The sequence below is a fragment of the Coregonus clupeaformis genome, chromosome 3 (assembly GCF_020615455.1).
Source record: "Coregonus clupeaformis isolate EN_2021a chromosome 3, ASM2061545v1, whole genome shotgun sequence".
NCBI lineage: Eukaryota > Metazoa > Chordata > Actinopteri > Salmoniformes > Salmonidae > Coregonus > Coregonus clupeaformis.
In genome coordinates, this window is record NC_059194.1 from 8,678,364 (window position 1) to 8,695,906 (window position 17,543).

The 17,543-nt window shown below is 43.0% G+C and overlaps 1 protein-coding gene and 1 pseudogene across 1 annotated transcript; both read right to left on the reverse strand.

Moving 5' to 3' along the window:
• Window positions 1-1,536: 1,536 nt before the first annotated feature.
• LOC121541775 (protein sprouty homolog 1) lies at window positions 1,537-5,809 on the reverse strand. The gene is made up of 2 exons (XM_041851072.2): window positions 5,275-5,809; window positions 1,537-3,504 (listed from the first exon to the last, which is right to left on the reverse strand). The coding sequence occupies exon 2, from the start codon at window positions 3,447-3,449 to the stop codon at window positions 2,400-2,402; it is 1,050 nt and encodes a 349-aa protein (XP_041707006.1). The 5' UTR covers window positions 3,450-3,504; window positions 5,275-5,809; the 3' UTR covers window positions 1,537-2,399.
• Window positions 5,810-7,074: 1,265 nt separating this feature from the next.
• LOC121538215 overlaps window positions 7,075-17,543 on the reverse strand; it is a 128,309-nt pseudogene continuing 117,840 nt past the window's right edge.

Consider the following 17,543-nt stretch of genomic DNA (forward strand, 5'->3'; position numbering starts at 1 on the left):
TTTTAACCATGTGTGGGACTTGACACAATGATGATGAATATGGAAGCTTATAGGGGTGATGACAAATAATTTCATGGAGCGGAATCTAATATAAAAAAGGAAACTAATATTCAGACCCTTAAAAATTATTTTGACTTTCATCTGATTTGGAAAAAGAAGGCTTTTAAGGGACTCTTGTTAAAAGCTGAGACCTGGAAATGGCGAGCAAAGATATGTTTCCTTATTTGGGTCAGGCTGGAAAATATTAAGTAAACATTTGCTTCCTGTTGGCCGCCTCCTGGATAATATTTTAGCTCTGTCCTGTGTGTCAGGGATCTAAAGTGAAACCTGAAAAAAGAGGCCTCCCTTTGTTTGTGATTGTCCAGAAGCAAATGGGGCTCGAATTGCAGCTCTGAAAGGTAACAGGAAATTGACAAATCACTAATCCACTCAACCATTCAGAGGAACAAACACTCCAGCAAAAAAGGGAAATGCACATTAAAAAGGAGCCATTTGGAAGGGTTGTTCTGTTCATGCAAACTATTGAACCACAGTGACAGGGAATCCTACAGGTTGGGCCCTGCAAGTGCCTAACCAGCTAAATCACAAAATGCCACTTCTTTGGTTTTCTACAAAAATACCCCTTCTCAATGTTTACCACCCAGCCTAGTTATATTATCCACATTAGCCTTTACCTCCCTGAACAACTGTGCTTGTTTTATTCTTGAGGTCAAGTTTCCTACTCCCTCCAAACTGAGATTGTTTGAAATACTAATTGCCCCCTCAAAGTTACACCCTAGTATTTTAGTGCATTTCCTGTTGCCTCTCCGCTATTTCTGACCCACCAACATTAGATGTGAAGACTCATCCCCTGGGGGTCAGCAAACTTCCAGAGTGATAAATTCAGTGACAAAAAGAGGCAGCCAAATGGGGGCTGCATCTGCCCCATCGTTGCCTTTAGTGCAGGAACCGTGCCATAAAAGCTTGGCATTGATAGCAGGTTTATTATCTTTGAACAGGTGGACCTGGGTAGTTGTAATGGTGGCTCTCATTTCTCAGACACATAGCGTGGCCTCACATTATGGAGACCATTTGAGAATCGGGAAGAATCTGATATACTGTAGCAACTTTTAAAACCAGGGATTAAATCTATGGCTTAGTTTCTTGGTGACCTCTTGGCTGGAATGAAGTTTCTCAAGTGTTGGAACTTCCGGTTAGTATCATTGGTGGCCATTTTGCATTCAGATGTAGGCTTATTTTACATTATCAGTTTAAAGCGTAATCAAGCCAATAAATAGATCCTGATATAATATGCTTGCAACATTCAGGGTAAAAGTGGTTCTGACTCACTTCAAGTACATATTTTTCCCAGAATTCCACACATGAACAAATGAGTGAACAGCAAATTGGTGTTGACCAAACTATTCCACGTTACGCAAAGAAATTATGCAAGAACCAAACTTGGACCCATTCAATGTAATGCCTTAATACCCCGAAATAATTCAAACCAGTGTTAAAACACTCCCCAGGGTCAATGTAATGAGGATAATCAAGACACAAGACATAACATTTTTTTTCATTAATTAATATATTTTCTGCATTAAAGTTAACATAGTTTATTCTTTTGTGCCACCCTTTAATTTTTCAGTAAGTATTGATATTTTGTTATATTCAGACATGAGTAAATTTAAGACTGTCTTTTGCAATAAATATCATAAAATAGAGCTTCACATAATAAATATTTTTACAACAAAAAAAGAATACATTTTCCTTTTTAAAAAAAATAAGCCAGATTCCTCTTATGGATTTGAGCATAAAATGTACACACAAAAAAAAATAAAAAGAATGCGTGTGAACGATGAGTGGGGAATGGGGAGAAACATATCCAACAGAATACTATGAGATGGACGTGCTTTCCATAATGCAACTTGAGCACAGAAACCCAGCTAGCTATGGTCTGAGTGTGGTAGCAACTGGGAATTCTAACAATCCTTGTTTGCTATGAACATGTGGTAACAGCTACATATTGCCTAGCTAGATAGTCCTTCACAGATTTGGTAAGAGGCTGCTCTCACTTGAAGCTTAAAGCACCAGGGAAACGCTGCCTAGCGAACAGAAAATTATTTCTAAACAAGTGTTACGGAGTAGCTGAAGACTGACAAAAAACAACAACATTGAAGACAAACACTGGTCTGTAAAAACACGGTCCTGTTGCAAAAAATAAAGAATTGAGTGGTTTTCATATTCCGTGCTTTACTCCTATCAGGATTCCCTGTTGGAGAAAGGAAGTGGGTGGGAGGTGCTTAAAATGTTTGATAAACATCAATAGTAATAGTGACTTATCATCATCATCATTATTATCATAGTCAGAACCACACAGGGGACCAACTACCCGCCCCTCTTCCCGCACACACAGAGGATCAGGAAGGCTTTTCCTGGGCCTGTTGGGACCAGCTCTCCAGTTTGCAATAGACAGTGTTGGAGTTCTTGCAGCGGCACCCGGGCCTGTTGACTTGGTCGTAGCAGCCCTGGCACGCCTTCAGGCACCCCTTGACGGGCGGGTAGCACAGCAAACAGGGGAACAGTACCGACAATAATCCCATGCAGAGGAAGCGTGAGCAGCAGTGGGAGCGTGACAGCGAGCAGGGGTGGTCGGCGCACGAGTCCCCCTCGTCGTCGTTGGAACAGTGGTAGAAGATGCCCTTGACCAGGCACATGCACGTGCCATGCTCCAGGGCGCTCTCCGCCGAGCACAGGCACTGGCCGTTGCAGGCCAGGCACGAGGGCAGGGTCCTTGGGGCTGTGCAGTCTCTGCACTTGCACTTCCCGCAGCATTCGCAGATGAACTGGTGGCCAGACGCCATGTCCCCTTTCCCTGAGGGCTTGAGCGGTGCCTCCAGTGGCAGCAGCGGGTGAGAGCCCTGCTGGGGGGCTAGCAGCACCTTGGGCTGAGTCCGAACAGGCTGAGTCCGCTCGGCTCTGTGGTGGTGCTGGTGGAGGGCCACCATCCCTTGTCTAGAGGGAGGCGAACGGGCCAGGAGTCCCTGCTCAGAGGATACACTGCTGTTGCTCCCTGAGCTGGCCGCGCTGCCTGTACTGGTGGAGCGATTAAGGCCCGGGGCCCTGGTGCTACACTGCTGGCCCCCGGCCACTACCACCACCCCACCGTGGTGGCCCTGCCCTACCGGCCGGTGCTCGTAGTTGTTGTTCACATTGACGAGGATCACCTCGTGAGTCCTCTCCTGCTGCTTGTCGGGCCTGGGCACCATGCGGGGCGCAGGGTGCCTCCGGACCACCGAGGGCCCTTCTGTGTACTCGTTGCTGGATCGGATGGCCTTGATTTGGTCCAGGGAAAGGATGGCGGCATGTTGGAGCTCCCGCTCGTAATCCGACCTCTGCCGGCCCTCCAGGGAAGGCTGCTGGATCACCACTAATGAACCGCCAGGGCCATGTTGACTTTGGAGCGCCATCTGGGGTGATCACCACTTCCGACATTCACCGTGGACTTGGCATGCATCGGAAAACCTGCGAGAGACAGCAAGAGACACAGGAAAGGGCCATCAGTAAAGACAATGATGTCGTTTGCAAATGAGAAATATAGGGTGGTGGAGATTTGGGAAAACTGTTCCCTTATCATTTTAGGTTCAACTCTTGATTGGAAAAGCTAAAGAGCTGAAAAAGTAAGACCATCAATAGATCCTTGGATCATCTCAATTTATAGATCAAACATTGTTCATCGATGATCATATTTCATCAAAGTTATAAAACGGGTTAAGAGAGTCTATTAATGAGAGGAGTATGCTATTTTGTGCTTACATTCCCATTTTAGTATTAGCAGACGCTATTATCCAGTTAGTCTGTTCATCTTAGGATAGTTAGGTTAGACAACCACATCAGTCATAGTACGTACATTTTTCCTCAAAGAAGTTAAGTTATCAGCAAAGTCAGTGCTAGTAGGAAAAGAGAAGTGCAGTCAATATTTTCAACTAATTAAGAACATGTTCACATAGCCCAACTATTGTTTTCTATGCATGCCGTGGACAAAAGTAGACTATTAACGAGACTTTTTGTACCTTCCTCAATATGCACACATCCAAACTTCAGTACAAATAGGCTACTTCCCGTCCTCATTTACATTTGTATGACTAGTTAACATTTAAATGCGCCAAGGCGACGGAACGAGGCCACGATCCAAGAGGACAAAATGAGCTGCCTCTCGTATTATTATATTACTAAACGAAAGACTGTTAGAAGGAAATGTGGTGACAAAAAACTAAGGTCACGACAGAACCCGACAGCAGTGTCAACTTTATGTCCATATAATTTCAAGCACATGCTTAGTTTATTGTGCTTCTCAAGCACATTTGACAACTGAAATAAAGCCAATACCGTTACTGGTTTAAGATAACAGCTTCTGGAATTATCCGTGGTAGGTCTAGCTATAAAGTCGTATCGCTGTTAAAACAGGAACGCAAACGGAACCTTAATCAGTAGGCCTAAACACATTTTGGCACAGTCTAAATCAAAGTGACACAAGCATACAAATACGTTTAAAAACGGATACAATTTGCAGATAGGCATTATCTGCGCGAAGAAGCTTGCTTATAAGTAGAGCCCTATCATTTATTGACTTCGCTTCATGAAACCCCACAGTACCTTGCACGGTAACTAGATTTTACCACTAGATATAAGGGCGGCCTAATTATTGTATTGTAAAAGGGCAAATACGCCGATAGTCATATCATAGGCTACTTCAAATATGTCTATGCCATAGGGTTTAGCTGACCGTGCGACGTCCCATGTGATAGAAACCACAGAGGATCAAATCAACGGATCTAGAGATGAATAGAAAAATAAGGAGGAAAAACCTTATGAATGAAAACTAGGCTACCGTGGGGGTGGGGTGTTTGTTTGCGCGTGAGAGTTCTCTCTCCCCTCTGAACCAAACTATGACCGTTTTGATTCCCTTCGAGAGTCGAATGGTCTGTGTTAAATAGGCACACCGAGTAGAGGACACAAGCAAGCATGTACATTATGAAGAGAACGCTCCACAGATTCAAGCACCAGATGATGCGTGTTCCCAATGCCATCTATCTCGATAAACTAACGACAAGCATATTCCATGCAACTAAAGTGGCAACAATGTTTCCAGAGCCGGAGTTCTGAACCCTATGCGTATATTAGCCTACTTATCCGAGGAAGATTAGCTGCGAAATGTTCGTCATTTTAGCAACAAAGAATCTATGAACAAACCAGACATTTCCAATATGTTTCATTGAGAGGGGAGATACGCACCCATCTGTAACCATCCATAACGTCGAATCCATCAACCAATATACCAAAACTCCATCCAAGGAAATAGTCCAAGCGTATTTTAATTAGCTCTTAAAATTCGTAACGATGGCGTTAAATCCAAATACAGATGTTGTATCTTCTTTCGTTATTCGTTCTCAAAATCTGGTGCATTACACCAATGTGCTCCAGAAACGGTAAATCCACGCTTCTATGGAATAGGTACCAAATAGCCTAAACGTTGCGCGTTTGAGACCGATCTGGTCAGACAACCGAGTTTATTAGTCCTAGAGCAGAGTAACAATTGCAGGGAAAAGCTTTAGGATTCTTGAAAGCACAATAATTCACGATATGAAGAAAAATAATTATATATCCAATGGTTTTCAGTCTTCTAATTCTGCTTGGAGAATAGTAAAAGTAGGTTTTTGTTGTGCGGAATGCTGAAAAGCAAGCACTAGTCGAAGACGTGCTCTCATCAACACTGCAGGACTGTCGAGCACTGAATGAATGAGAATGTAGGGCTCAGTGTTTGCTTGACAAGCCAACTCCCATTGGCCATTCACTCCACTGAAAAAGGATACATCGCATCCGCTCTTAATTCATTGGGCAGATGTGGAAGGCTGGGCGATAGAGATGTGTGCAGCAGTTAAGGTGGAACGGTTTACAATAGCTGAGAAGCGCCTTTCCGTTCTTGTGGTTGCAAATTAGGGAACAGTGGCAACAACATTTTAGATATAGGCTTTAGGCCAACAGTATTACATACTTAAGCTACATTATTTTCTGCTTAGAGTTTGATGCGCAATTGTGTATTTCTAAATCTGCAACGCGTAAATGGAATGGTGAGATACCGTGGAATGCATTAAATAAAAAAAGGTTATCGATTCAAAAGGGATAATTTTATAATAAAATGGCATATATAGAAAATTAAACGACAACCCCTCCACTACTCACTTTTTTTCCCTCAGTGGCTCAGTAAACTTGACTTCGGAACCACCTTAAGAAAAAGGCACCCCACTAGCAAGGGGAAAGATTCCCCCCACCCACCGCCCCCCTCTGTTCTTGACTGTCTGGTTTGATTGGTGTCGCGGATGCGCTACATCCGGATCCACGAGAAAAGGAAGTTCAATACAGAGTCAATTTATCCTCTTCAAATGGAAAAATCAATAGATAAATGACCTCAATATAATCTCGGGTCAGCAAATTCTACAAAACTTCTAAATTTAACGGACTGATAAATGCATCTGTAGGCCTATATGTCTCTGATGTTTGGGCGGATATATATATAAAAAATAGTTTGTAAGCTTAATGATTGATGATAAACCAACTCCTGCTGGATTCCCAAACGACAGATAATAACCTCTTCATAGTGGTCAGAAGTGCAGAGAGCAGTCAGACATTTTACGATTAGCCTACCTCAATTAACATATTTCAATGGATGCAATGATTAATATACGATCCGTGCTTGTTTCCCCCCTGGATATATCCAAACCAGACATGTCCAATATGTTTCATTGAGAGCGGAGATACGCACCCATCTGTAAGCAAATGCAAAGCAAATGGAAAGTTCACATTCTTAAAGATGGATGCAAACGTTTCCTTCAAACTTCTCATCCCATGCAATAATTTGTGTTGCGTTATATATAACTCCTGCTTTGAAAATAGCCTAAGAAAGAGCCTTGGTTAAATGAATTGATGTTGGCTATGTTTCTGTATTGTAATCTTTTTCTCTATTTGTTTTACCAATGCCTAATATAATCGATGTGTCTTATGAGGATAACATTATAAAAAGCATTAACAAGCATATAGAGAAACAATTAATTTATTACATTGTAGCCTAATATTGCATTTAAGGTAGCACAGGTTTTAAAAAAATTGTAGAGAATTGTGCCTTAAGGTTGGTTATTTAGGGAGACTAACAATTAGGCCTGCTGAGCACGTTACAAAGTAGCCTATTGATTAAATCACATGGGCAATTCTGGGCTATTATTTCCCCCTATTCACTGATGTAATGTCCATTTGGAAACCCTTGTGACTCCAGTGGATTACTGCATTTATGGTTAACATATGCAGTAGGTCGGCAAAGAGTCTCGCAGCTTTGTCATTTTTCCACCGCGACGTCAGAAGAAGCTCAGGCCGCGTTGCCGTTGACAGTTGATATACGACTGGACGAGAGAGTGGAACTCGAAGCTTCACGGCGTTTTCAAAGTTTCTCCCCATGATGAGCTGTGCTTTGATGTCCTCTTGCAGGGCCAGCAGGGCAGCCTCTCTGCATACTGCCGTTATCTGCGACAGATACAGATAGGACTGTCAGACCGTCAGATCTCAACCACTTAACATCATATGAGCATCCACAGCCACTAGGCTACTAGGGCTGTGATGAGCAGGTCAACAATGAACCTCTATAAAAAGCAGTGGTGGAAATACTACTCAATTGTCATACTTGAGTAAAAGTAAATGCTATACATCAAATTCCTTATATTAAGCAAACCAGATGCCACAATTGTCTTGTTTTTCAAATGTATGGACAGCCCACACTCAGACATCATTTACAAACGCAGTATTTGTGTTTAGTGAGTCTGCCAGATCAGGGGCAGTAGGGATGACAATGCGTTATATTGATAGTTGCGTGTATTGGTCCATATTGCTGTCCTGCCTGAGCATTCGAAATGATGTAACGAGTACTTTTGGGTGTCAGGGAAAATGTATGGGAGTAAAATGTAGATATTTTCTTTAGAAATGCAGTGGAGTAAAATCATACAGGTTTAGCAGATGTTATTGCGGGTGTAGTGAAATGCTTGTGTTCTTAGCTCCAACAATGCAGTAATATCTAACAATACACAACAATACACACAAATCTAAAAGTAAAAGAATGGAATTAAGAAATATAGAAATATTAGGATGAGCAATGTCGCAGTCCGAAGTAAGTAAGTAAGTACAGTTGAATTCAGAAGTTTACATACACTTAGGTTGGAGTCATTCAAACTCGTTTTTCAACCACTCCACAAATTTCTTTTTAACAAACTATAGTTTTGGCAAGTCGGTTAGGACATCTACTTTGTGCATGACACAAGTAATTTTTCCAACAATTGTTTACAGACAGATTATTTCACTTATAATTAACTGTATCACAATTCCAGTGGGTTTAAATACACTAAATTGACTGTGCCTTTAAACAGCTTGGAAAATTCCAGAAAATGATGACATGGCTTTAGAAGCTTCTGATAGGCTAATTAACATCATTTGAGTCAATTGGAGGTGTACCTGTGGATGTATTTCAAGGCCTACCTTCAAACTCAGTGCCTCTTTGCTTGACATCATGGGAAAATCCAAATAAATCAGCCAAGACCTCAGAAAAATTATTGTAGACCTCCACAAGTCTGGTTCATCCTTGGGAGCAATTTCCAAATGCCTGAAGGTACCACGTTCATCTATACAAACAATAGTATGCAAGTATAAACACCATGGGACCACGCAGCCGTCATACCGCTCAGGAAGGAGACGTGTTCTGTCTCCTAGAGATTAACGTACTTTGGTGCGAAAAGTGCAAATCAATCCCAGAACAACAGTAAAGGACCTTGTGAAGATGCTGGAGGAAACAGGTACAAAGGTATCTATATCTACAGTAAAACAAGTCCTATATTGACATAACCTGAAAGGCCGCTCAGCAAGGAAGAAGCCACTGCTCCAAAATCACCATAAAAAAGCCAGACTACGGTTTGCAACTGCACCTGGGGACAAATATCGTACTTTTTGGAGAAATGTCCTCTGGTCTGATGAAACAAAAATAGAACTGTTTGGCCATAATGACCATTGTTATGTTTGGAGGAAAAAGGGGGTTGCTTGCAAGCCGAAGAACACCATCCCAACCATGAAGCACGGGGGTGGCAGCATCATGCTGTGGGGGTGCTTTGCTGCAGGAGGGACTAGTGTATTTCACAAAATAGATGGCATCATGAGGAAGGGAAATTATTTGGATATATTGAAGCACCATCTCAAGACATCAGTCAGGAAGTTAAAGCTTGGTCGCAAATTGGTCTTCCAAATGGACAATGGCCCCGAGCATACTTCCAAAGTTGTGGCAAAATAGCTTAAGGACAACAAAGTCAAGGTATTGGTGTGGCCATCACAAAGCCCTGACCTCAATCCTATAGAACATTTGTGGGCAGAACTGAAAAAGTGTGTGCGAATAAGGAGGCCTACAAACCTGACTCAGTTACACCAGCTCTGTCAGGAGGAATGGGCCAAAATTCACCCAACTTTATTGTGGGAAGCTTGTGGAAGGCTACCCGAAACGTTTGATCCAAGTTAAACAATTTAAAGGCAATGCTACCAAATACTAATTGAGTGTATGTAAACTTCTGACCCACTGGGAATGTGATGAAAGAAATAAAAGCTGAAAGAAAATCATTCTCTCTACTATTATTCTGACATTTCACATTCTTAAAATAAAGTGGTGATCCTAACTGACCTAAAACAGGGAATTTTTACTAGGATTAAATGTCAGGAATTGTGAAAAACTGAGTTTAAATGTATTTGGCTAAGGTGTATGGAATCTTCCGACTTCAACTGTATGTATGTATATGTGTATGTGTGTATATATATATATATATACATATATATACACACACATATGTGTATGTATGTATATGTATGTATATATATGTGTATATACAGTGGGGGAAAAAAGTATTTAGTCAGCCACCAGTTGTGCAAGTTCTCCCACTTAAAAAGATGAGAGAGGCCTGTAATTTTCATCATAGGTACACGTCAACTATGACAGACAAAATGAGAAAAAGAAATCCAGAAGATCACATTGTTGAATTTTTAATGAATTTATTTGCAAATTATGGTGGAAAATAAGTATTTGGTCAATAACAAACGTTTCTCAATACTTTGTTATATACCCTTTGTTGGCAATGACACAGGTCAAACGTTTTCTGTAAGTCTTCACAAGGTTTTCACACACTGTTGCTAATTTTTGGCCCATTCCTTTGGCCCATTCCTCCATGCAGATCTCCTCTAGAGCAGTGATGTTTTGGGGCTGTCGCTGGGCAACACAGACTTTCAACTCCCTCCAAAGATTTTCTATGGGGTTGAGATCTGGAGACTGGCTAGGCCACTCCAGGACCTTGAAATGCTTCTTACGAAGCCACTCCTTCGTTGCCCGGGCGGTGTGTTTGGGATCATTGTCATGCTGAAAGACCCAGCCACGTTTCATCTTCAATGGCCTTGCTGATGGAAGGAGGTTTACACTCAAAATATATATATATGTGTATATAGATATAGAGATATATATATATATATACACACATTATATATATACACACACACACACACACACACACACACACACATACATTACATATATACACACATATATACACACACACATATATATATACACACAGTGGGGAGAACAAGTATTTGATACACTGCCGATTTTGCAGGTTTTCCTACTTACAAAGCATGTAGAGGTCTGTAATTTTTATCATAGGTACACTTCAACTGTGAGAGACGGAATCTAAAACAAAAATCCAGAAAATCACATTGTATGATTTTTAAGTCATTCATTTGCATTTTATTGCATGACATAAGTATTTGATACATCAGAAAAGCAGAACTTAATATTTGGTACAGAAACCTTTGTTTGCAATTACAGAGATCATACGTTTCCTGTAGGTCTTGACCAGGTTTGCACACACTGCAGCAGGGATTTTGGCCCGACTCCTCCATACAGACCTTCTCCAGATCCTTCAGGTTTCGGGGCTGTCGCTGGGCAATACAGACTTTCAGCTCCCTCCAAAGATTTTCTATTGGGTTCAGGTCTGGAGACTGGCTAGGCCACTCCAGGACCTTGAGATACTTCTTACGGAGCCACTCCTTAGTTGCCCTGGCTGTGTGTTTCGGGTCGTTGTCATGCTGGAAGACCCAGCCACGACCCATCTTCAATGCTCTTACTGAGGGAAGGAGGTTGTTGTCCATATCTCGCGATACATGGCCCCATCCATCCTCCCCTCAATACGGTGCAGTCATCCTGTCCCCTTTGCAGAAAAGCACCCCCAAAGAATGATGTTTCCACCTCCATGCTTCACCATTGGGATGGTGTTCTTGGGATTGTACTCATCCTTCTTCTTCCTCCAAACACGGCGAGTGGAGTTTAGACCAAAAATATATATTTTTGTCTCATCAGACCACATGACCTTCTCCCATTCCTCCTCTGGATCATCCAGATGGTCATTGGCAAACTTCATACGGGCCTGGACATGCGCTGGCTTGAGCAGGGGGACCTTGCGTGCGCTGCAGGATTTTAATCCATGACGGCGTAGTGTGTTACTAATGGTTTTCTTTGAGACTGTGGTCCCAGCTCTCTTCAGGTCATTGACCAGGTCCTGCCGTGTAGTTCTGGGCTGATCCCTCACCTTCCTCATGATCATTGATGCCCCACGAGGTGAGATCTTGCATGGAGCCCCAGACCGAGGGTGATTGACCGTCATCTTGAATTTCTTCCATTTTCTAATAATTGCGCCAACAGTTGTTGCCTTCTCACCAAGCTGCTTGCCTATTGTCCTGTAGCCCATCCCAGCCTTGTGCAGGTCTACAATTTTATCCTTACACAGCTCTCTGATCTTGGCCATTGTGGAGAGGTTGGAGTCTGTTTGATTGGGCATGTGTCTTTTATACAGGTAACGAGTTCAAACAGGTGCAGTAAATACAGGTAATGAGTGGAGAACAGGAAGGCTTCTTAAAGAAAAATTAACAGGTCTGTGAGAGCCGGAATTCTTACTGGTTGGTAGGTGATCAAATACTTATGTCATGCAATAAAATGCAAATTAATTACTTAAAAATCATACAATGTGATTTTCTGGATTTTTGTTTTAGATTCCGCCTCTCACAGTTGAAGTGTACCTATGATAAAAATTCCAGACCTCTACATGCTTTGTAAGTAGGAAAACCTGCAAAATCGGCAGTGTATCAAATACTTGTTCTCCCCACTGATATATATATATATATATGTGTGTGTGTGTGTGTGTGTGATGGGATGGGATGTATAGACAGTATGTGGATAGAATATGCAGTATATCTGAAGAATAGTATATGTACAGCAATAGTGAATAGGATGGACTTGACTAGAATACAGTCTATACATATGAAATGGGTAAAACAATATGTAAACATTATTAAAGTGACCAGTGGATGATAGCGGGGTGAACAGGCCGTGGCTCAGGTGGCTGAGGTTTGATGATCTTCTTGACCTTCCTGTGACACCGGGTGCTGTAGATGTCCAGAAGGGCAGGTAGTGTGCTCCCGGTGTTGCGTTGGGCTGACCACACCACCCTCTGGAGAGCCCTGCGGTTGCGGACGATGCAGTTGCCGTACCAGGCGATGATATAGCCCGACAGGGTCTTAGGGGCCAAGCCAAATTTCTTCAGCCTCCTGAGGTTGAAGAGGCGCTGTTGCGCCTTCTTCACCACCCTGTCTGTGTGGGTGGACCATTTCAGATGTGTACGCTGAGGAACTTTTAGCTTTTCACCTGTGGATAGGGGCGTGCTCCCTCTGCTGTCTCCTGAACTCCACGATCAGCTCCTTCATTTTGTTGACATTGAGGGACAAGTAAAAGTTGTCAAAAATATAAATAGTAAAGTACAGATACCCCAAAAAACTACTTAAGTGGTACTTCAAAGTATTTTTACTTACGTACTTTACACCACTGACAAAGAGGTTTACCACATCATGACCATTGGAATACAAATATGGATATTTTGAGTTGAATTTACACATTTGTAACAGTTTGTATTAAGTCGTGTAATACTACACAATAAATATTATAATGCCTACAGCCTATGGTTATTACAAGGTTATACACGCTCGCACACACACACACAGTAGAAAAAAGTATCTGATCTGTATAACACACACAACAGATCATTATTTTGTATGAATTCAAATTGCACGTTTGATTTCAAGGGAAATAAATTACACCACTTGTGAGGGCCATGCATTCTGTTTAATTGCAACCAACATACATACCAATCCTGCACTTCCATCCTTTGCAGTCACAGCAGTTTACATTCTTTTCATTGCTTAGGGTTCGGGTCGTTCCATGGAGCGACCTGACGGTGCATATCCTGCAAATCTCAACACACAGGGCTATCAGTCACTGGAAAATATGGATTGGTTCAGTTGGAGCTTTTAGGGGGGCGGCTTGCACAAGCCGCCATCGGCAGGTCGTGCCTTAGAACAGAATGGAAGTTCTGGAGGAGGTGGTGGCATGGCTGGGAAAAAGGCATCTGGCGTTCATCAGCCATCGCGGGCCAATCTCCCCCAAAAGTTGCCGGGCCGTAGTTGTGTCACTGTTGCATAATTCAGGGGGAAATGATAAAACAGGGTCTGCTGACACCGCCACCTCCCGTCACGCCAGGGGAACCCACAAAGGCCTCAATGTGTTTGGAAAACGAGACCTTCATAGGGAAGTCTCACTGGAGGTGAGTTAGTGCTGGGCTGGAATAAAAGCCTGCGTCCACTGTGGCCTTCCAGAACCGGAGATGCCCATCCCGGTTCTAAACCGAGGCCCACACGCTGTCCTGGTCTCCTCTACAAATCATTTGGGCCCATATTCATAAAGGCTCTCAGAGTATGCATGGTGATCTAGGATCAGCTTTGCCTTTTAGATCACCAGTAATACGATTATATGGACAAGGGGGACCTGATCCTAGATCATCACTCCTACTCTGCGGGAGCTGCGAATGTATTTAATCTATTTCAAGCAGAGGAAACTGAACCATTTGGAAGGTGACCTCACAAATTCCCTTGGCGTATTTACATAACATAACATACTGTATGCCATTTAGCAGACGCTTTTATCCAAAGTGACTTACAGTCATGCGTGCATACGTTTTACGTATGGATGGTCCTGGGAATCGAACCCATTACCCTGCCGTTACAAGGGCAATGCTCTACCAACTGAGCTACAAAGGACTATATTTATCCCCATTCCAAGAAGGGCACAGAACAAATGTGTACCCTACAATTAAGGTGTCTAAGAGGCGAAAAAAATATATTCCTGGTGGGAATAACCAATTTATTGCAATGGGAAGGGCGAAGGGGGAGAAAATAAAAATGGTGGTTCCCTTTGAGCTCATCCATGGGACAGAGGCTGCCAACAAGATGGCAGACTATTGACATTGCCAGACATTGCCGGGTAAAGGTAGGTGAAAGGTACAGATCTCAGATCCTAAATCCTAATCTGTTAACCATTATGGGGAAAAAACTTGGAGGAGGGTTGGGTTGCAACGGCCAACTAGAACATTTATTTTCATTGTAGCTAAAGAGAATTCGTACCAAAATAACTCCATAACTGCTTAACCACTTCGCCTGTGTGTGTGTGTGTGTGTGTGTGTGTGTAAGAGAGAGTACTGTAAGATTGTTTCTACTTGTTTTGACAGATTAGTTGTAGTACCAGCATCCACCAGGGTAATAACCCATCAGGATCCATTTTGGCTACCAGCCAACCTCTCAGATGACTCACTAAAGATCTGTTTCTGTAATGTTTGCCTGTTTTTGTTAGTTCAACTTCACAGTTAAGTTGAAAGAGAAGCTAATTTTTAAGTCATACAAAGAGACTCTCCTGAGAGGTTTAACAGAATTAACCCAAATGTTACAGTAGCTAGTACTTCCTATCATACATAAGGAGTGACAGGAAATGAACTCCATAGGAAGAGGAGTTTAAGATGAGTATGTACAAGGAGGTATGTTGGTTGTGTAAGGCAGGGATGGCTTGGCTAAGGCAGGTGCTAGGCAGATGTCAGAAAGTGAGCTATTTCTTCGTTTGGGGCCAGCCGAGCAACATGATTCAGACACTGTAAAAAGAGGCCAGGGCTAATTGTCTTTGAGGGTTTCCCATCATTCAAATAATTGAACTTGTTGTCAGTGGTGATGTGTAACAATGAAGGCATGCAGCACAGGCCTCAATTAAGGAGGGAGAATGTTGAGAGAGAGGGGCAAGGGGGGGGTGCTTGTGACTTCAACAACATGATTGAGGGAAGTTTCCATGCAACACGTACACACACGAACACAAAAAAAACACACAATCATCTTCAATTGTTTTATTTACTTTGTTCCAACATAAGGGACATGTTAAGGGCCTCATGTCTCAATCTCAACAACATATAATTTGGTTGTTTACACCCAGTTGCCCCCCTAGTTCAACAAACCGAAAGAGCTGCTCCCAAGTACAGTGCCTTTTCCACATTTTGGTGTGTTACAAAATGGGATTCAAATGGATTGAATTGTCTTTTTTTTTTGTCAACGATCTACACAAAATACTCTGTAATGTCTAACATTTGTAAAACATTTATAAAATATAAAATGAGTATTCAAATCAATCTACACTGGACAATAAGCATTCAATCTGCTGAGTCAATACATGTTAGAGTCACCTTTGGCAGTGATTACATCTGTGAGTCTTTCTGGGTAAGTCTCGAAGAGCTTTTCACACCTGGATTGGGCAACATCTGCCCATTACTCTTTTCAAAATTCTTCAAGCTCTGTCAAATTGGTTGTTAATCATCGCTAGACAACCATTTTCAGGTCTTGGCATAGAATTTCACGCAGGTTTAAGTCAAAACTGTAACTCGGCCACATTCACTGTTTCTTGGTAAGCAACTCCAGTATAGATTCGGCCTTGTGTTTTAGGTTATTGTCCGCTGAAAGGTGAATTAATCTCCCAGTGTCTGGTGGAAAGCAGACTGAACACAGTTTTCCTCTAGGATTGTGTTTAGCTCCATTCCATTTACATTTTAGTCATTTAGCAGACACTCTTATCCAGAGCGACTTACAGTTAGTGAGTGCATACATTGTTTATTTTTTTTCATAATGGTCCCCTGTGGGAAACGAACCCACAACCCTGGCGTTGCAAACGCCATGCTCTACCAACTGAGCTACACGGGACATTTCATTTTTATCCTGAAAAAACTCCCCAGTCCTTAACGATTACGATAACATGATGCAGCCACCACTAAGCTTAAAAATATGGAGAGTGGTACAATACTCTGTTGTATTGGATTTGCCCCAAACATAATACTTTGTTTTCAGTCCAAAGAATTAATTTCTTTGCCACATTTTTTGCAGTATTACTTTAGGATGCATGTTTTTGAATATTTGTTGTTCTGTACAGGCTTCCTTCTTTTCACTGTCAATTAGGTTAGTATTGTGGAGTAACTACCATGTGTCATGAGCCCTCTCACTCCACCGGGTTACCACCTTAATGTGTTTCCACTATCTTCCACTCTGCTCATCTCTCTCTCTCTACTCAGCCTACTAGCGCCACCTGTCCCTGCTCTGCTCGGCTCTAATTACTCTGCCAGCTGCGCTGCATTACCCACTAACCTCTCCCAGTATTTAAAGTCCTGTCTTTCAGCTCTCCTTTGTCAGATCGTCTGCAAAGCTCACACCCGGAACCTGTGTGCTCGCGCTTCTGGCTCACCCTTGTTTTGTGACCCCGGACCTGCCTGATTCTTGGATACTCTTCTGCCCCAGGAAAACCAGACCTGCTTTCTGCCATTACGACTCCTGACTACTCTTCGACCCCCGGTAACTCTGACCAGCCTTCTGCCTTGCTACAACATATTTGGATTTCCCTTGAACTGTACTTCTGCCTTGTTTCATCCGCCCCGTTGTGTCTGTGTTTCCTCCCCCAGGACTTCTGGACCACCAACCACCGGCGTCATCGGACGCATCGCTGCCACTGGGGGGGCACAGACCCAGCACATTGGACGGGATAACCCCTGGAGCCTTCACTCACTCCCCTACTTCCCTTTCCCCTTAAGTTTTAATAAACTTTCTGGTGTGACGCAATTGTGGTCCTCTTGTCGTCTGTCTGAACCGTGACAGTACGATCCGACCATTATGGACTCAGCGCACACTTCCCCCGACATGGAAACCGAAGAACCTGAGCAACCCACCGCCATGCTACGCCTGGAACACACTGAGAGAGAGCTAGGCCGCATGAGCGGCGACATCACCTCTCTGCTTCAGGTCGGCCACCAACAGCATCAGCAGTTCCAGCAGCACCAGCAGCAGTCCCAGCAGCAGCAACAACAACTCGCCAGGATCATCCAACTCCTCACCAACCTTACCCCAGCCAGTCTGCCCACCAGCCCTGCCTCCGAGTTACCTGCCCCGGTCATTGCAGCCGCTGCCCCGGAACCCAAGATTGGAAACCCCGAGCGGTTCAACGAGCGATTCTACCCAGGTCCGGCCATTCCTGACTAGCT